The 15,490-nt window shown below is 38.0% G+C and overlaps 5 protein-coding genes across 15 annotated transcripts; 3 read left to right on the top strand and 2 right to left on the bottom strand.

Annotated features, from left to right (window-relative positions):
- Window positions 1-84: 84 nt before the first annotated feature.
- Window positions 85-4,274, bottom strand: AT4G28000 (P-loop containing nucleoside triphosphate hydrolases superfamily protein; the record flags this gene model as incomplete). 3 transcript variants are annotated; one of them, NM_001341899.1, is made up of 16 exons in its annotated part: window positions 85-445; window positions 520-651; window positions 742-810; window positions 893-1,028; window positions 1,118-1,686; window positions 1,772-1,906; window positions 1,976-2,060; window positions 2,146-2,639; window positions 2,719-2,783; window positions 2,910-3,010; window positions 3,112-3,154; window positions 3,234-3,327; window positions 3,415-3,450; window positions 3,533-3,621; window positions 3,711-3,832; window positions 3,942-4,274. In NM_001341899.1, 16 exons carry the CDS (start codon window positions 4,154-4,156, stop codon window positions 332-334), a joined length of 2,499 nt encoding a protein of 832 aa, NP_001328776.1. The 3 variants fall into 3 exon arrangements, with proteins under 3 accessions (NP_001328776.1, NP_194529.4, NP_001328775.1); NM_118938.4 differs by having other exon boundaries at window positions 332-445; window positions 1,778-1,906; window positions 3,942-4,156; NM_001341900.1 differs by lacking the exon at window positions 85-445 and having other exon boundaries at window positions 493-651; window positions 3,942-4,156.
- Window positions 4,275-4,836: 562 nt separating this feature from the next.
- YLMG1-2 (YGGT family protein) lies at window positions 4,837-6,018 on the top strand. The gene has a single exon (NM_118937.2). The coding sequence runs from the start codon at window positions 4,965-4,967 to the stop codon at window positions 5,619-5,621; it is 657 nt and encodes a 218-aa protein (NP_194528.1). The 5' UTR covers window positions 4,837-4,964; the 3' UTR covers window positions 5,622-6,018.
- Window positions 6,019-6,041: 23 nt separating this feature from the next.
- On the bottom strand, window positions 6,042-8,320 carry AT4G27980 (trichohyalin-like protein (DUF3444)). 3 transcript variants are annotated; one of them, NM_001341897.1, is made up of 2 exons: window positions 8,076-8,320; window positions 6,042-7,957 (listed from the first exon to the last, which is right to left on the bottom strand). In NM_001341897.1, exons 1-2 carry the CDS (start codon window positions 8,165-8,167, stop codon window positions 6,238-6,240), a joined length of 1,812 nt encoding a protein of 603 aa, NP_001328607.1. In that variant the 5' UTR covers window positions 8,168-8,320; the 3' UTR covers window positions 6,042-6,237. The 3 variants fall into 3 exon arrangements, with proteins under 3 accessions (NP_001328607.1, NP_001328606.1, NP_001320079.1); NM_001341898.1 differs by having other exon boundaries at window positions 6,042-7,954; NM_001341896.1 differs by having other exon boundaries at window positions 6,042-7,954; window positions 8,076-8,097.
- Window positions 8,321-9,233: 913 nt separating this feature from the next.
- Window positions 9,234-11,447, top strand: SLAH2 (SLAC1 homologue 2). Of its 6 annotated transcripts, NM_001341891.1 has the most exons (5): window positions 9,260-9,307; window positions 9,482-9,861; window positions 9,948-10,718; window positions 10,819-10,850; window positions 10,938-11,447. In NM_001341891.1, the coding sequence occupies exons 2-5, from the start codon at window positions 9,490-9,492 to the stop codon at window positions 11,320-11,322; spliced, it is 1,560 nt and encodes a 519-aa protein (NP_001320078.1). In that variant the 5' UTR covers window positions 9,260-9,307; window positions 9,482-9,489; the 3' UTR covers window positions 11,323-11,447. The 6 variants fall into 6 exon arrangements, with proteins under 6 accessions (NP_567792.1, NP_001328005.1, NP_001328006.1 ...); NM_118935.3 differs by having other exon boundaries at window positions 9,234-9,861; window positions 10,938-11,418; NM_001341892.1 differs by having other exon boundaries at window positions 9,948-10,850.
- Window positions 11,448-12,111: 664 nt separating this feature from the next.
- UBC9 (ubiquitin conjugating enzyme 9) lies at window positions 12,112-14,081 on the top strand. 2 transcript variants are annotated; one of them, NM_179131.3, is made up of 5 exons: window positions 12,112-12,269; window positions 12,372-12,478; window positions 12,912-13,039; window positions 13,206-13,310; window positions 13,404-14,081. In NM_179131.3, the coding sequence occupies exons 2-5, from the start codon at window positions 12,409-12,411 to the stop codon at window positions 13,545-13,547; spliced, it is 447 nt and encodes a 148-aa protein (NP_849462.1). In that variant the 5' UTR covers window positions 12,112-12,269; window positions 12,372-12,408; the 3' UTR covers window positions 13,548-14,081. The 2 variants fall into 2 exon arrangements, with proteins under 2 accessions (NP_849462.1, NP_567791.1); NM_118934.3 differs by having other exon boundaries at window positions 12,112-12,478.
- Window positions 14,082-15,490: the final 1,409 nt, after the last annotated feature.

Here is a 15,490-nt window from a genome sequence, read left to right as displayed (position 1 = left end):
CTTTACACTTGCTAGCTGCTTTCTTGTGTTCTGTGTGGATTCTAATAATAATTTCGTAAGCTACGCATGCCACATCATTGAATATTGTGTTGCAACTAGAATTAGTATAAAAGTTATGATCAGTACATCTCTAAGCAATACATAAACCGTTAATCTTTATATAATAAGATACAAGATATAGATTAACTGTACATGTTTTTATTTACAAAATCTCTGAAATCAAATGTTTAATATGATAATACTAAATTACTAATTAATGAAATAACAGAACTTATAAACACTTTTGAGAATATGTCATTGTAGAAGATGTTGATAGGAGTGGGATGGATTATTAAAGGAAGTAAGAGAGCTGTTCCTTTTTCCTGGAGCCTCCTTCTCCATACAAATCATTCCACTGCTTGAGTTCGTTCATTCCTGCTCCTTCTGCTGCAAAACTAGCAGCAACCTGTAAACGCGAAACAGTTAGTGTTTTGCGCATGATCATCATCAACACCGCAACTAATCTTTTTTTAACTTTACCTGGCTTTTAGCTACTTTCATGTCTTCCATGCTCAAAGGTCTCAACGTTATGCCTCTCTCTTCAGATACTTCTTCTTTTGCTTCAGATCCTTCTTCACTATTCTTCTCTGCTTCCTCTCTCTTCCTCCTCTCCTGGATTTTATGAGAAACCACCATTAAAATACTCATTCTAGCGCTAGAAAGTAGAGAAATAAAGGAAGGACGAGTTTTAGGAGTTCTTACCTGGTCTTTCAAGCACTCTTGCTTTATCAGCTCCCTCACTGGTCGATATGCTGCTGTTGTGCAAAAGTTCTGTTTGTATAACATTCACAATAATTAGTTCATAAAGAGAAGATTCAGATGTTTGTAAAGCGAGATGGGAACTGTGACAAACCTTGAGATCACTTCCACTATAGCCATCTGTCATCTGCGCAAGCTCTTGGAAATCAAGATTCTCTGTTTTCTCTTTTGACAATAAGGTTCTCAAGATCTTCTCTCTGCTCTCGACCGATGGAAGACCCACCATGATTCTGTCTCCCAACAAAACAAAAGCAGAAGCTGGAGTTAGTACAGCTCAAGTTCAGGGTTTCAAGTGAAAAGGCGTACCGGGCCTGCTTACCTTCGCTCAAACCTCCTGATGATAGCTTCATCGAGATCAAATGGTCTGTTTGTTGCTGCAAGAACGAGAATACGGTCACCCGCATTTGACATAAGCCCATCCCAGTGTGTCATGAACTCATTTTTGATCTTCCTCATAGCTTCATGCTCGCCAACTCTTGTCCTCTGTCCCAGCATACTATCCACTTCATCCACAAATATAATAGTTGGAGACACTTTGGCCGCGAGGGTGAACAAAGCTCTCACGTTCTTCTCATCTTCTCCAAACCATTTTGAAGTGATTGTGGACATCGACACATTTATGAAACTAGCCCCAGCTTCGTTCGCAATGGCTTTTGCCATCATAGTTTTTCCAGTACCAGGTGGTCCAAAGAGGAGGATTCCTCTGCAGGGCTTTAGAAGACCACCTTTGAACAGGTCAGGCCTACGAAGAGGAAGCATGACAAGCTCTTGAAGTGATTCTTTGGTTTCATCCAGTGAACCTATATCAGCAAAAGTCACACCAATCTCATTTGCTGGGATAACCTCTGGTCTTATGCGCTTCTCGAATTCATTATCAGGAGCCACCTCCTACATTGACAGGATAAGGAAAATCAAACCTATGTTCAGGCAAACACATCAAGGTATCAATGCTGAATCATATGTATTAGTTTACATGTACAGGTGCTTTCGGAGGCAGGGGGCATTCATTTTTTGCTGCCGGGATTGATGTATCCGATTCATTTTTGTTTTCCGGAACAGTTGTCTCAGATTTTGACTCGCTCTTTGTTATCCCTTCACCTTCTTCTACCTGCACCAGAGCCATTCACATTTTACTCACTTTAAAATTTTAAAGTACATGGTCAAAACTGTATTATACCTTGGAGTCGATGTTTGTGTCCAGCTTCAAGGAGTCCTCAAAGCATCCTTGACCTTCCTGTAATATATTCAGTCCATGGGACAAGCTGTTGCAGAACCATTTATTTAGTTAGCTATAAGAAAATAATAATTACTTAGTTTTGTTGAAGAGATAACTGTGGTTCTTAGTACCTATTAGAAGATATTACAAGCCTCCCGTTTTTGTATTCGGGTTCTTTGTTGTTCATCAGATGGTAGGAGATTGCAGAAACAACAATTTCCTCAATGTGACTGCTTAGGAACATTGTATCTGCATGGCATATGGAACCTAAGTCATCACACTCAAGATCATTAGCCGCTAGAACCTCGGCTATGTGGTTCTTGTTGTCTTGAAACTGTATCACTTTCATGTCATCTTCAAATCTCGTTTTCCAGCTCATGAGTTGATTTTCATCCTCTGGCGGTCTGATCTCGATGTTGTAAGGAAACAAAGCAGAAATGCCCTCTCCTACTTCTTGACAGTCATCTTCGGGTTCCAATAGTCTTGAGCCGAGAACCAAAACAGGGCCAGAAAGCTTCGTCAAGAGCCTCTGGAACAACTTGTAGAACCTTTCTGACTGACAAAGCTTCTCAACATCCCTCAGGTATATTATTATAGGATTGGTTTCTGAAATCGAAACCAAGACCTGTAAAGGTAACAACCGTTCAGTTTAAGAATTGCACGAGAATAGAATCTTTCCCTGCTGATTTCATTTTAAGTGTTACCTTGTAAAGTGACTGAAGGAAAAGTCTCTCATCAAAGCACAAGTTAGCACTGCGTTTGCTTGAAGCTAGAAAGATATAAACAGCCACAAATGAACAAAAAGGGTTTAGAAATCTAAACTAGAATAAGACTTAAAGAGGATCTAGACCTTGTTAAACGTAAGAAAATTATTCATTTCAATGCTTTCACACACCTGAAACAGAAGTTGCAGAACGGGATGATATGCTACTCATATCAGAAGCAGCAGAAGCATTCCGCTTGAGTCGTGGAGGCTGACTTGTAACGTCAAAGCCCCTGACGTATTACGTGAGAGCAATTAGTGAGCTAGCATAAAACATATAAAGCTATATTCCAGATGACAAAACAAACAAGATATCAAAACCAACACAATGTACCTTGAATGAAGATCGTTGCCACTTGTGTGCCTACGCAAGGTCCCTAAATTTTACAAGAACGCGAACACTTGAGATCTTTTGAGGGCAATACATAAACAAAGACCAGTGTTTTGATATTGTACCTCTTGTAGCTTCCTTTTGGGAGAGCACAGAGATAGAACCCATCAAATTAGACATTTTGTCCATTGTCAACTCAGAAATAGACCTCTTGTGAGACTATCAAAACATTAGAGATGAAAGAAAACATAATCATGGTCAACACACAAAATTAAGCTACACAACATAAGATCACAAGTAACTTACAGGTTCTTTCTTGACGCATCCATACTTGCTCTGTATCTGTAACAATTAATATGAAAGAGGAACATTACAAGCTGTTCTTTAGCAAACAAAGATACTAAATTTGTATGCAATGAATCACCTTGATAGAGAAGTCGGTTATATCTAGTAACAGTAATTTCGATTCAAAGTAATGAGCCAATGCTTTTGCAAGCATTTGCTGATAGAATTCTGCAGAGTAAAAGAGGCAACAAAATTACACCAAAGTCTGAATTAGAAAAAGATTGAGGTTGGAAGACAAAAGGGTAGGAGATTTTTACCAGCAGGTCCAGACAGAAGAATGGCCTTACTTCCAGGTGCAAGATTACGCGTGTGCTTCGAGATATCAGATTGCTTTAGGTGAACATAAGCTGCACTTGTCAATAAAAGCCGAGTTTTCTCACTGCAACATGGAAAAGAAACATTAGTATATAACACAACACTGTCCCATTTAGGCAACGTTATCAATCTTTTAGTAATAAAATGCAAGAAAGATATGTCGAGCAATGTACCTTAGGTAATAAGGAAACTCGTCGAAAGTGACACTACTCTCTCTGCCATCAACGATCTGCCTAACCAACTCTTGCTCAATCTTTTCTCCGGTTAGTCCATCCTCCGCAGAAATAGACCCGTTTGCCCATTTACCCAAACTCTGACCCGACGCTAGACCAATCCCTAACCCAACACCAACCCCTAACGCGGAAAACAACACGCTCTTCTGCTCCATTTCTGCCGAACAAATCCTTGATTAGCATTCCCTAGAAGGAAAGATATTCAAATATAAACGAAAGAATGAATGTTTTGTGTTTTCTTGTCAAACAAATAACCTGTTTTGTTTTGCTCTCAAGTTTTTGTAGTGGAGGAATGTCTTTTTGAGGGGTAAATAAGATTTTAGTGGACGACGGAGAAGACATATAGGTTTGACTGGTGTGGGACGATCCTCCCTCTATTTTTAGCAATGCTTCTTCCATTAACTCTTATGGTCGTTAATATTTTTGCCGGGAAATAACAACCGTTGTAAAATTCCTAATAAAATTGTGGGAAAAAAAAAGATTATTAATTTCAAGGGAATCAAAAAAAAAACTACAAATTTGGGAAGTAATTAAATTCTATTTAATTTTTTAGAACCGTCCTAATTAATTATATTTGTTGACAGAAAACGTTTTTTTTTTTTAACGACTTTCTTCGTTGATTTATTCAAACATGGTTACAATGTAAAGCTGTTGTGATAAAAGCTGGTACATAAAACGTTTTTCTTTAACTATACCACTAGTACACTACTTCGATTCATTTTCTATCCTTAATTAAATTAATTTTATTTGTTGAATAAAAATAAATAAAGAAGGTAGTTTCGTATTTTTTTTTAATTTTATATTTTGGGCAACGAAGTTTCGTAACTAAAATAATTTATACAAAGAGATAAATTTTTGACCAAAAATAAATATTTTATTTTTCTATTTTAATCTTTTGGGTTCATTATTTCCTCCGATACAACATTCTGAGGAGTGAGTAATCTCCGGCACCGAGGAACAAAGATGGCTTCTTTCACAACCAACAGTCTCGCTCTTCGCGCTTCAATTCTCGCAAACCCTAGACTACCTCCTCCGATCATCCGTCCCCGTCTCTCTCTTCCCCGTAAACTCTCTTTCAATCTCTCCCTCCATAACGCTAGAACCATCGTTTCCTCCGCCGTTACCTCCTCGTCTCCGGTACTCTCCTCTAAACCCCCTTCTCAATTCCCCTTCTCCGACTCAACTAGATCGATCACCACCCTCGTGCTTCTAGCCGGCGTCGTAATCAAATCTCTAATTCAGAAGCTCTCTGTCGCAATTGTGAACCTATCTCCACAGATTCAAGCATCTTTCCGAACAGCAAGTCCGTTGTTCTTCGCGTCGCTCCGTGATCGACCCGCCGGTTATCTGAACACTCCGTTGACGGTAGTTGCAGCCGGGCTATCGAAATGGCTCGATATATACAGTGGTGTTCTGATGGTCAGAGTTTTGCTCAGTTGGTTCCCAAACATTCCATGGGATCGTCAGCCTTTGTCAGCCATTAGAGATCTGTGTGATCCTTATCTTAATCTCTTCAGGAACATTATCCCTCCAGTCTTTGATACGCTTGACGTTAGCCCTTTGCTTGCTTTCGCCGTTTTGGGAACTCTAGGTTCGATTCTCAACAACAGCAGAGGATAGTCAATAGCCACTACTTACTCTGCTTTGAGTGATGATGCAAAGGTTATGGATCGTATTCCGTTTATCTTTGGCGTTTATATTGTCTATAGTTATAGCATTTGGAAGTATTTATAAGGTAATGATGTATTAGACTCTAAAGTTTCAGTCTTTACTTCTGTTATGTGTTATTTATGTAAATGCACGAATATGGTTTCAATAATAGAACTGGAGTTTCGAGGATATACAAAGCTTGGGGATTGTATTGACTTGTGTCAATTAGATTGTAGTGTTCAGACTGTTACAGCAGACGCATTTGATCAACATAGGATGGTCATTATGTTAGTTTTAATGCAATTCGTGAAAACAAAGTTGAAACTTTGAGACACTCAGTAATCCACATGTGAGGTCTATGCCGAAGCGAGCAAGTAGGCAGTTAGTTTTCCTAAAGCATTCTCTTTTATTTATATCAAAGGAAGTTGGTACAATTCAGAAGATAGACAGTTTAGAAAACAGATACAGAAACCAAAAAGATTACAGTTTCACTACTTCCTGCAACCTCAGCCATCACCAAGCACTCTACATACTTAAATATATATTTGCATAGATAAGAAAGGTGCACCAACCAGGCTTGAATCCCTCAATCTATTATTATGGGAAGATCTTTTGTGGATCCATTTTGATGTACGACCGTTGGATCTTTAATTTGTATTTCCGTTTCCACCACCTCCTCAAGCACATGATAGTATCTCGGCATAGCAGCAGGGTTTAGCTTGAAGGACCTAAATGGGATTCCCTCTTCCTCCTTCCCGCTCAATTTCACTGATTCAACTTTGTGAGAGAATCTCTGCATTTCCGCAGGTGGGATCACAATCTTGATGCATCCATACTGCTCAGCATGGTTAAAAACCGATTCGTATCCTTCAACTCTCCCCATATAGGCCACTTGAATGCCTATAAGATCGTCAAACTCGGAGATGACTTCCACAAAGTCGTATCTATAAGGAAGCTCCTGTAGTTCTAGGTGACTGTTCCAACTTGCATTCCAATCACTGAAAAGAGCCCATGTTTCGCCTTTTCTCGGGTTCACAATGACCTCTTCAGCAGATTTGATGTGATCCATCTCATGAGCAAACATCAAGTGGCTCTTGATCTCTGTATCTCCATATTCAAATCTCCCACAACCACTGAGAATAGACTGCTCATCTTTTGTAGTTTTGACATGTTCAAGTAGTGTCACCTGCAAACTCAACTGGGACTCAAAAATCTCCCTGATCTGGGCATAGTTCCTAGGCATATCATCTCTAGGATCATATAAAGCCCATACTTGATCAACAGCAAATGAGCTCATTGACTTGCTAAAATCATTAAGCTTTGTATCAGGACAAGTTAATGAGTTAGGATCCTCATAACTTTTATCTGTGCAGACAATTCCTTCAATGTCTCCATCATTTGCTTCCTGAGACTTCTGTTTCTTGGCTTGAGGAGTACAAGAATCAGCGTCACTATCATTCTTTACCAACAAAGGAGGTTCAATTTCAAGGTTGGATCTCTTCCGAGACTCTGCTTCTACAAGTTGTGGTCTTGATGTTTCTTCTAATTCCATCTGCTTCAATTCAAGCTCTTTCAATCTTTTTTCCAATGTCTTCTCCTTAATCTCAAGACCTTTTCTCATCAGTTCAGTCTCCTCTCTCAATTTTTCAGCTTCTTCTTTCATCTTCAGCTCCAAAGTCTCCTCCTTTCTCTTCAATTCAGCAGTCTTCTCTTTGACAGCTTCCTCAAGTGCCCTGAGATCCTTCTCTCTTGCCTCACTTTCCTCATTCCGTCTCTCAGTCTCAGCTCTTTGTTTCAGATGAAACTCCTTCTCTGCCTTCTCTAACTCACACAACTTCTCAGAAACTCGGCAAGCCTCCTCTTTCCTCCCATCAAACTCACTCACCAGCTCCTCAAGTTTCTTCGTCGTCGAACGGAGAAACAAACCAAGCTTATTCTCCTCTGTTTTAAGTTGTGTCACTAAATCTTCACTCTGCTTCTCAAGCACCAATCTCATGATACTTGCTTCAATGACCAATCTCAAATCAGTTTCAATCTCTTTCTCCTCTAAAACACTTAACCTTCGAGATATTGACTCTTCAAGCAAACCAATCTCCTTCTCCTTCATTTCAACCACTCTCAGTCGTTCTTCCTTCTTCTCCAGCGAGGCGACCACGTCATCAAACTGAAGCGAAAACTCAAAAATTGATGAAGATTTTGCCTGAATCTTGTCTAGGATTTTGAGATACCCTTCACTGTTTTGCTCAGTAACGTCTGATTCTACTGAATCCCCTTGCATTGCCATATTCTCAGAGACATAAACCCTACTTTTTAGTTAACAAAAGATGGGTCATAAAGGAAGAAACTTTTCATGAAAAAATACAAAAATGAGAATGTACAGAAAGAATAAATAATAGAAACAAAAAGTAGGAAGAGAAAATAAACCTCTCTTGAGTTTGGTCTTCGGTTGACACCAACGGTGGTTTCTGAGCCGGCGTGTCTTCTCCGGGAACTAGTAAAACTTTCGGTTTCAACATTTTTTTCGCTGTACGAACGGAGCCTTTGAGCTTATCCAGGAATTTGAAGAAAAGTTTTAAACTTTCTTGGTAAGACTCAGAAATTTTGGTAAAGAAGAATGGCTTCTTCCCATCTCTCTTATGAAACAAGAAAAAATAGAATGCTTTATTTACTGAAAATGGAGGGAGAAAGAGAAACTAGTGCTATTTTGTCTTATTACCTTATAAATACAGCTTTCCTTTTTGGCCGTTCGATTGTATTATTTTAAGCCGTTGGATTATTGTACATCAGACGTCAGCTTTCTATTAACTCTCGGACAATGGGGTTTTGTTGTAGCCCGTTGGGCGTTGGATAAAGATCATGAGATTTGTGAAAGTGAAAGGATCAGCTAAATGGGCTTCGTAGGATGATTTTTGTTAGCCCATCAAAAGGTTTATGAAAGAAAAAAAAGGAATCAATCAGCCCAATATTACAAATTACAGAACCTCATTTTCTTAAATTACTATCACTATAATTCTAAACTTTCAAGATGGCAAAACAGTAGTAGGAAAAACATTCTATAATCGATTTTATTGACGAGTGTACGGAACGGATACTAAAAATCCGCAGACGCGACTAAACGAGAGTGCAAAGCCGCCTCTTTTATTGACTCCTTGACTTTCGAGTCCACTAGGACATTCCGAGGAACATTATCTCTACTCTATATATGTCTTTTTTACTTGTTTGCATATTTTATCCGAACGTTTTTGTACGATTCAATTTCAATGTATTCTTACGGTCGTTGTCCTTGTATTTATGGATTAACAGTGCCTTTAACAATAGCCTGGGACTACCTTCAGATTGGAGTCCATCACTTGATCATATCGGTTAAGATGTAACTGGACAAATATAACTCGAGAGACAAGAAGTAATGGTCAAAACAAAACTGCTCAAATAAAAACAAAAAAGTGAAAGACAAGATACTTTATCTGGACAGCACTAAAGCCAAAACACACAATATCTTTGGTTCTGGCCCACATATTTACCAAAATACCATTTTCAGAGGACTTATTTGACTTCACATACACAAAAGAGTCACACCGACTGATCAGATCCTCTGTTCTTTTCAAACACTGATCAGATCTACATTTTCTTTTTCCATCACTTTCTCTTCATTTTCTGTAAGTTTATATATACATTTATGTATGTGTGTGTGGTTTGCATGTTCGTTTTCGTAATATGTTAACAATAATATACAACTAACCCATTTGCAAAAGTTGGATGTGACGTTTTGATTCGGTTTTTATATATTTGGATCTTTATAAATATAGTTCCAAATTTATGTACTAAAACAGGGAAAACAATGAATAATCCAAGATCGGTTAGTCCTTTGGTTTCTCCAGCAAACCACTCAGATCTATTAGAAAACCAACGTCAATCCGGTTCTGGAGATTTCTCAAGATTAGAGAAACGAATCGGAGCGAGGAAGATGAAGTTTCATTCCAAGTCTATGCCCCGAGGTGCCATGTTTCTTGATCAAGAAGCATCTAGAAACTTCCACGACAAGAGGTATGACCTATTCAGGACCATGTCCGGGAAACTCGAACGTCAGATATCGAATTTACGTGGGAAACCCACTGAGAGTTCGTTGCAGGATCATAAAGAGATTACTGAATCTTTAACCGCTGATAGATACTTTGATGCTCTTCAAGGCCCCGAGCTTGAAACTCTCAAGGTATTTTATCATTCATTTTTGCTCATATGGTTGAGTTATACTTGTGTTTGGTTACTTCTATTTATGGGTTTATTGGTGGATGACAGGAGAAGGAGAAGATAGTTCTGCCTGAGGACAAAACGTGGCCGTTTCTTCTACGGTTTCCAATCACATCATATGGGATGTGTCTTGGAGTAAGTAGTCAAGCCATCATGTGGAAGACCTTAGCAACCACAGAGGCAGAGAAGTTCTTGCACGTGACTCAAGTGATCAACCACGTGCTCTGGTGGATCTCTCTCCTTCTCCTCCTCGCCGTTTCTATCACTTACCTCTTCAAAACCATCCTCTTCTTTGAGGCGGTTCGCCGTGAGTTTCGGCATCCGATCCGAGTCAACTTCTTCTTCGCTCCTCTTATATCAATCCTCTTCTTGGCACTTGGAATCCCACACTCTATCATCTCACATCTTCCCTCTACACTTTGGTACTTCCTTATGGCTCCCATCTTGTTTCTTGAGATGAAGATTTACGGACAGTGGATGTCTGGTGGACAAAGACGCCTCTCCAAAGTCGCCAACCCTACAAACCACCTTTCCATTGTCGGTAACTTTGCAGGAGCACTTCTAGGAGCATCCATGGGGTTGAAAGAAGGACCAATATTCTTCTTTGCCATAGGGTTGGCTTATTATTTGGTTTTATTTGTGACTCTCTATCAGAGACTTCCCACGAATGAAACCTTACCTAAAGAGCTTCACCCTGTTTTCTTCCTCTTTGTGGCTGCACCAGCCGTCGCTTCCATGGCCTGGACCAAGATCTCTGCCTCTTTCGATCTCGGTTCGCGTCTAGCATACTTCATCTCCTTGTTCTTGTACTTCTCTCTGGTAGTTTTTGTTTTCATTAACAGAGTTCTAGTGAGCTAGTGCTGAGTTTCTTGTGGTACAAGAAATGTAACAGCTTTACTTCTTGTGATTCTTGTTTCAGGTTTGTCGGATTAACCTTTTCCGGGGATTCAAGTAAGCTGTTTCTTGAACTGCAAGGATCTAATTTACCAAACCAAATAACATACATGTTATCTGACATAATTATTCAAAAAATATCAGATTCTCGCTAGCTTGGTGGGCTTACACGTTTCCAATGACGGCAGTGGCCAGTGCGACGATCAAATATTCAGACGAAGTCACGGGAGTGGCAACGAAGATACTATCGGTTGTGATGTCGGGAGCAGCAACTCTGACGGTGATAGCTGTGCTTGGGTTGACGGTGATGCATGCTTTTGTCCAACGTGATCTCTTCCCCAATGACGTTGTCATTGCCATAAGTGCAGAACAACCGAAGCAGAAGAGATGGTTCAAACATCTCACAAAAGAAAGTTATGGAAATAATGAGAGATGTCCCAAGATTTTGGATCCGGAAGATAATCAAATAGATTTAGAATCTCCTCCTTTAGTAAATGTAGATAGTTCCACGGTTCAGAATTCAAATTAACAAAAAAAAAAAATGTGATGAAAATTCATGATCTTTGTTAATTAACTTCTCATGTACAACACTATAGCAGTGCTAATAATAATAAATTAGCGAAAATCTTAATTATTTTGGTAAATTTTAGTTGCATACCATTCTTTTTACTGATCATGATAAATTACTTCTTCATTTCAGCAAAAATATAAAAACTATAATCACTTTGGCTTATTCTTTCGTTAGATTTAGTTATTATAGTATTGTTTGATTCAATTCAAGTAAAAACTATTTGAGTTATAGGCAAACTTAGTCACACCAACCGCAACCTTCACAATTTGTCTTAACAAGTTAGATCATATTTCGTGGAAATAATGTCTAGCTTAACATCTAATTTGTCGAATATATCTTAATGTCACTGTTATGTTAATTCATCCTCCATCTTTATACTTTGTCACCAAAACGAATCGTCTTGTCACATATGACATATGACAGTAAAAACAATGTAATAATTTCCTACACATCACGTTTTTGAAAAAAAACATCCTTCATCAACCGCTGGTCAATCTTGAAAGCATGGTAAATTCATTCAAATTACGTCAAATGATTCGTTCTACAAAACTCTCAGCCGTCGGATCATACGACTTTTGACTAAACCACTTAAACGACGACGCTTCGACGGGATTGGAAAACATCGGCGCCACATGATGATGATACGAACAACCGCGTTATTTTATATGTGCCGTAGGTACAACGCTGAGTTAGGCCCACCCAAAAAAAAGTTTGACATTATTTAAAACGAACGAATCTGAAAGAATAAAGCAGCAGAGTCCACTAATCAAACGAACCAGAATTTACCCGCACCCTATTTATTGTGGTCGCGACCACACAACATTTTCAACTTCTTCTTCTCTTCCGTTTCACCACCCTTTCTTCTCCTAAATTCGAAGAACCAAAACCAAAAACGTGAATTCGGAGTTATGATTTTGGATCTTCTTCCCGTCTTTATATATAATTTTCTGGGTTATGTTTTTCTTCTTCTTAATTCATCTGACCATTGGATTGGTTTTCGATTGCAGAGTCTTCAATTGGAATTTGGATCGTGGGATTTTGGAAATGGCATCGAAACGGATTTTGAAGGAATTGAAGGATCTGCAGAAGGATCCTCCTACTTCATGTAGCGCAGGTACCTATTCTTTTAGTCGATTTATCAACTTTGATTCAATAATTATGTTCCTCTTGCTGGATAATGATGGGTCGTTGGTTTTGATCTTCTTTTGAGCTGGTTTTTTATGTGTGCGACGGTTTGATATTGATCTCTCGTTAGCTTAGATCTAATTATCCTTGATTTTTAGGTAATTCAGCTGCTAATAACAGAAATTTGCATACTTCATGGTAACACTTGTTTGTGATTTTTCTAGGAATGAATCATAAAGGTCAATGTTCAAACTTGTTTGCTCGTTGATAGATCTGGTTTCATTTTTTGATTTCCTTGGATGAGATCTTAGGATTATAACTCTGTTGTTCTCTTCTAATTTTGCCCCTTTTACCAACTTCTTCTTATATGCATGTTGTTGCTTTTCTGGTTTGGTATTGAAGTTTTGGTTAAATGTTGACAGGACCCGTTGCGGAAGACATGTTTCATTGGCAGGCCACTATAATGGGTCCATCGGATAGCCCTTATTCTGGAGGAGTTTTTCTTGTAACCATCCATTTCCCTCCAGATTACCCATTTAAGCCTCCTAAGGTATATTCAAATCTCTACAGCTGCTTCTTCTTCTTTGAATTTTTTTTCCAACTTTACTTCGGCCATCATTTTTCTGTTGCTAATATCTTCCATCGTTTATCTATTGTTCTTTTCTCTGTGTTCTTGATTTCATTGCTCTCTATGTATGTTGTTACAAAAAATGTAGGTGGCTTTTAGGACGAAGGTGTTCCATCCAAACATTAACAGCAATGGAAGCATCTGCCTCGACATCTTGAAGGAGCAGTGGAGTCCTGCTCTCACAATTTCCAAGGTTTTCTTTTGTTCTTCCTCATCTTTATCATATTAGAACCATAATTTTGCAGCTTTGCTCTCCAGGTGACATCAATTTTGTGTGGTGCAACAGGTGCTGCTATCGATCTGTTCTTTGTTAACGGATCCAAACCCAGATGATCCTTTGGTCCCTGAGATAGCTCACATGTACAAGACAGACAAGAACAAGTACGAGTCCACTGCTCGGACCTGGACCCAAAAGTATGCCATGGGCTGACACAAATACTGTCCTTAAGGAAGAGCCCTAATAATTAAACTCTTCTTATTTCTATGTAATGATCTTTTATAGACTTGTCTGTCTTATAAAATTTGTGAAGACAGGATCAGTAAGAAATTATTTGATCTCCATTCTATGGAATTGTAAAACGTAAATCATCATCCCGTCTGCTGTTTCTTTATTGCGTGATGCCGATGCGTCTCTGTGTTTATCAAGGCTCATATTATTTTGGATTTTATTCTGTCCAAAGCCCAAACTAGCTACAATCGTAAGCCTTTCCGTTTTCGTAAACATTATTAACTTACATACGTAACATTTTCATTTTAGTATTATGTGGGCAATGATTTATGTAAATGGTGTATGGGGCCTAAGAGTGAAGTTGTTCATGAGTTAAGATTGTGATTGTGATCCATCTGGAACAATTTAATAAAATGGGACAAAGGAATTATCACTTTGAAGTTTGACCAATTTAAGATTTACAAAAAATAGTAAAACTATTAAAATCACCTTTTCCCCAAATAATATACTCAAACGGGTTTAGCCATTAGTGCTACTAAACATTATGGTATAAAGACCTTGAAAAAACGGTTACTTTTTTATGGTATAACCCAACTATTATGACACTTTTGTGTTCAAGGTTCTGTTTCAGTGATGGAGTATAGTATATTTTAACATAATGTTTATCCCACGAATTAGATTCCTCTTCGATGGACACATGTTGTTGTTAAGGTTGGGAGCTTATGAGGTTGGCGAGGTTTAAAGCAGTAATCAGGGCTTATTATGTTGAGATTAAGGTTATGATTTTATAATTTCACGTTAGTTTGTTGACGATTTATAAAAAAAAAATGTTATGAATGCATATTTTGCTTAATGAAAGTGCTAGTGGACGCTTGATCAATTCATGTTAATCTTTAAAACTCTTTATCTTAAGATTCAAATCAAAGTTTATTTTCTTTCTCGAAACTCCAACACTTGTATTTCTATATATTTTGAGTTTTGGGTTTACCGAGGCTTCCAAGTCCATTCGAATAAGTTTTTAAATGTGTGTTTTCACTACTCGAGCACTACTACTGATAAAACTTGTAAATAAATTATACTATTAGAACCGAATGGTATACTTTTCCTTCTAAAGCATTTAAACTACCACTAGTCACTAGATGCACATGTAAACTCAGCATCATATATGGTCTTAGTGTGGGTTAGCAGTTGCATTGAATAATCTTGTCTTTTACTTCATAATAGTTCTATGTTAAATCTGTAATTGTAATAGATATGTATGCATGGTATATAGTATCATGAATAGAAATTGTTTATATAGTAAAACCTAACAGCATAACACTACATTACTGTGTTCTACACTTCTACATAAACCAATTATATTCGTATATGAATACTCATACGTACGAAATTTAATGATCTCTAAACATATTAGAAAGAACGAAAGCAGTAAAACTTTCTGTTTCCAACCAGCTAAAGCCGTTAAAACTAGAGTTATAAGTTATCTTACCATTTGTCTTTCAACTAGTTTCGACCTTTTACATGATTCAACAGATTTTCTAAAAACTATCTCACAAATTTGAGTAGTACTATTACACAAAAAGAAAAGATTCACGTCTAATCCCACTAAGAATATATCAATTACATTAACCCACCAACGGCAATGTTTCATGTACTAAAAATACGAAAATTATTGTAAGAAATCAGAATATCAGCTTTCCAGAATTAAAGGCAGACTAACACCCGTTGCAACCCAAATTAAAACCATTGTTTTTGTTAAAGTGCAACCCAAATAACCATTACACGATCTATTCGAGCATGGACCGTTCTCTATTACAGAATATAGTACTTTCTAAGAGTCACCATAAATTTTCTAATTTTTATGTCTAACGACCGAAGGGTTTACTTACTAAATATCCCTTCAATACCCCCGAAAACTTATACAA

Source organism: Arabidopsis thaliana, chromosome 4, assembly GCF_000001735.4.
Source record: "Arabidopsis thaliana chromosome 4, partial sequence".
Taxonomy (NCBI): domain Eukaryota; kingdom Viridiplantae; phylum Streptophyta; class Magnoliopsida; order Brassicales; family Brassicaceae; genus Arabidopsis; species Arabidopsis thaliana.
This window is presented reverse-complemented; position numbering and strand designations above follow the sequence as displayed.

What these genes read in the sequence shown, in the direction of transcription:
- AT4G27980 (NM_001341897.1), bottom strand. Translation starts at nt 8,167, where the DNA reads ATGTTGAAACCGAAAGTTTTACTAGTTCCCGGAGAAGACACGCCGGCT. An exon ending in GAAGACCAAACTCAAGAGAG is followed by an intron (nt 7,958 to 8,075) that starts GTTTATTTTCTC and finishes TTAACTAAAAAG; the next exon opens with TAGGGTTTATGTCTCTGAGA.
- SLAH2 (NM_001341891.1), top strand. Translation starts at nt 9,490, where the DNA reads ATGAATAATCCAAGATCGGTTAGTCCTTTGGTTTCTCCAGCAAACCAC. An exon ending in CCGAGCTTGAAACTCTCAAG is followed by an intron (nt 9,862 to 9,947) that starts GTATTTTATCAT and finishes GGTGGATGACAG; the next exon opens with GAGAAGGAGAAGATAGTTCT. An exon ending in TGTTCTTGTACTTCTCTCTG is followed by an intron (nt 10,719 to 10,818) that starts GTAGTTTTTGTT and finishes TTCTTGTTTCAG; the next exon opens with GTTTGTCGGATTAACCTTTT.
- YLMG1-2 (NM_118937.2), top strand. Translation starts at nt 4,965, where the DNA reads ATGGCTTCTTTCACAACCAACAGTCTCGCTCTTCGCGCTTCAATTCTC.
- UBC9 (NM_118934.3), top strand. Translation starts at nt 12,319, where the DNA reads ATGTTTTTCTTCTTCTTAATTCATCTGACCATTGGATTGGTTTTCGAT. An exon ending in TCCTACTTCATGTAGCGCAG is followed by an intron (nt 12,479 to 12,911) that starts GTACCTATTCTT and finishes AAATGTTGACAG; the next exon opens with GACCCGTTGCGGAAGACATG. An exon ending in CTGCTCTCACAATTTCCAAG is followed by an intron (nt 13,311 to 13,403) that starts GTTTTCTTTTGT and finishes GTGGTGCAACAG; the next exon opens with GTGCTGCTATCGATCTGTTC.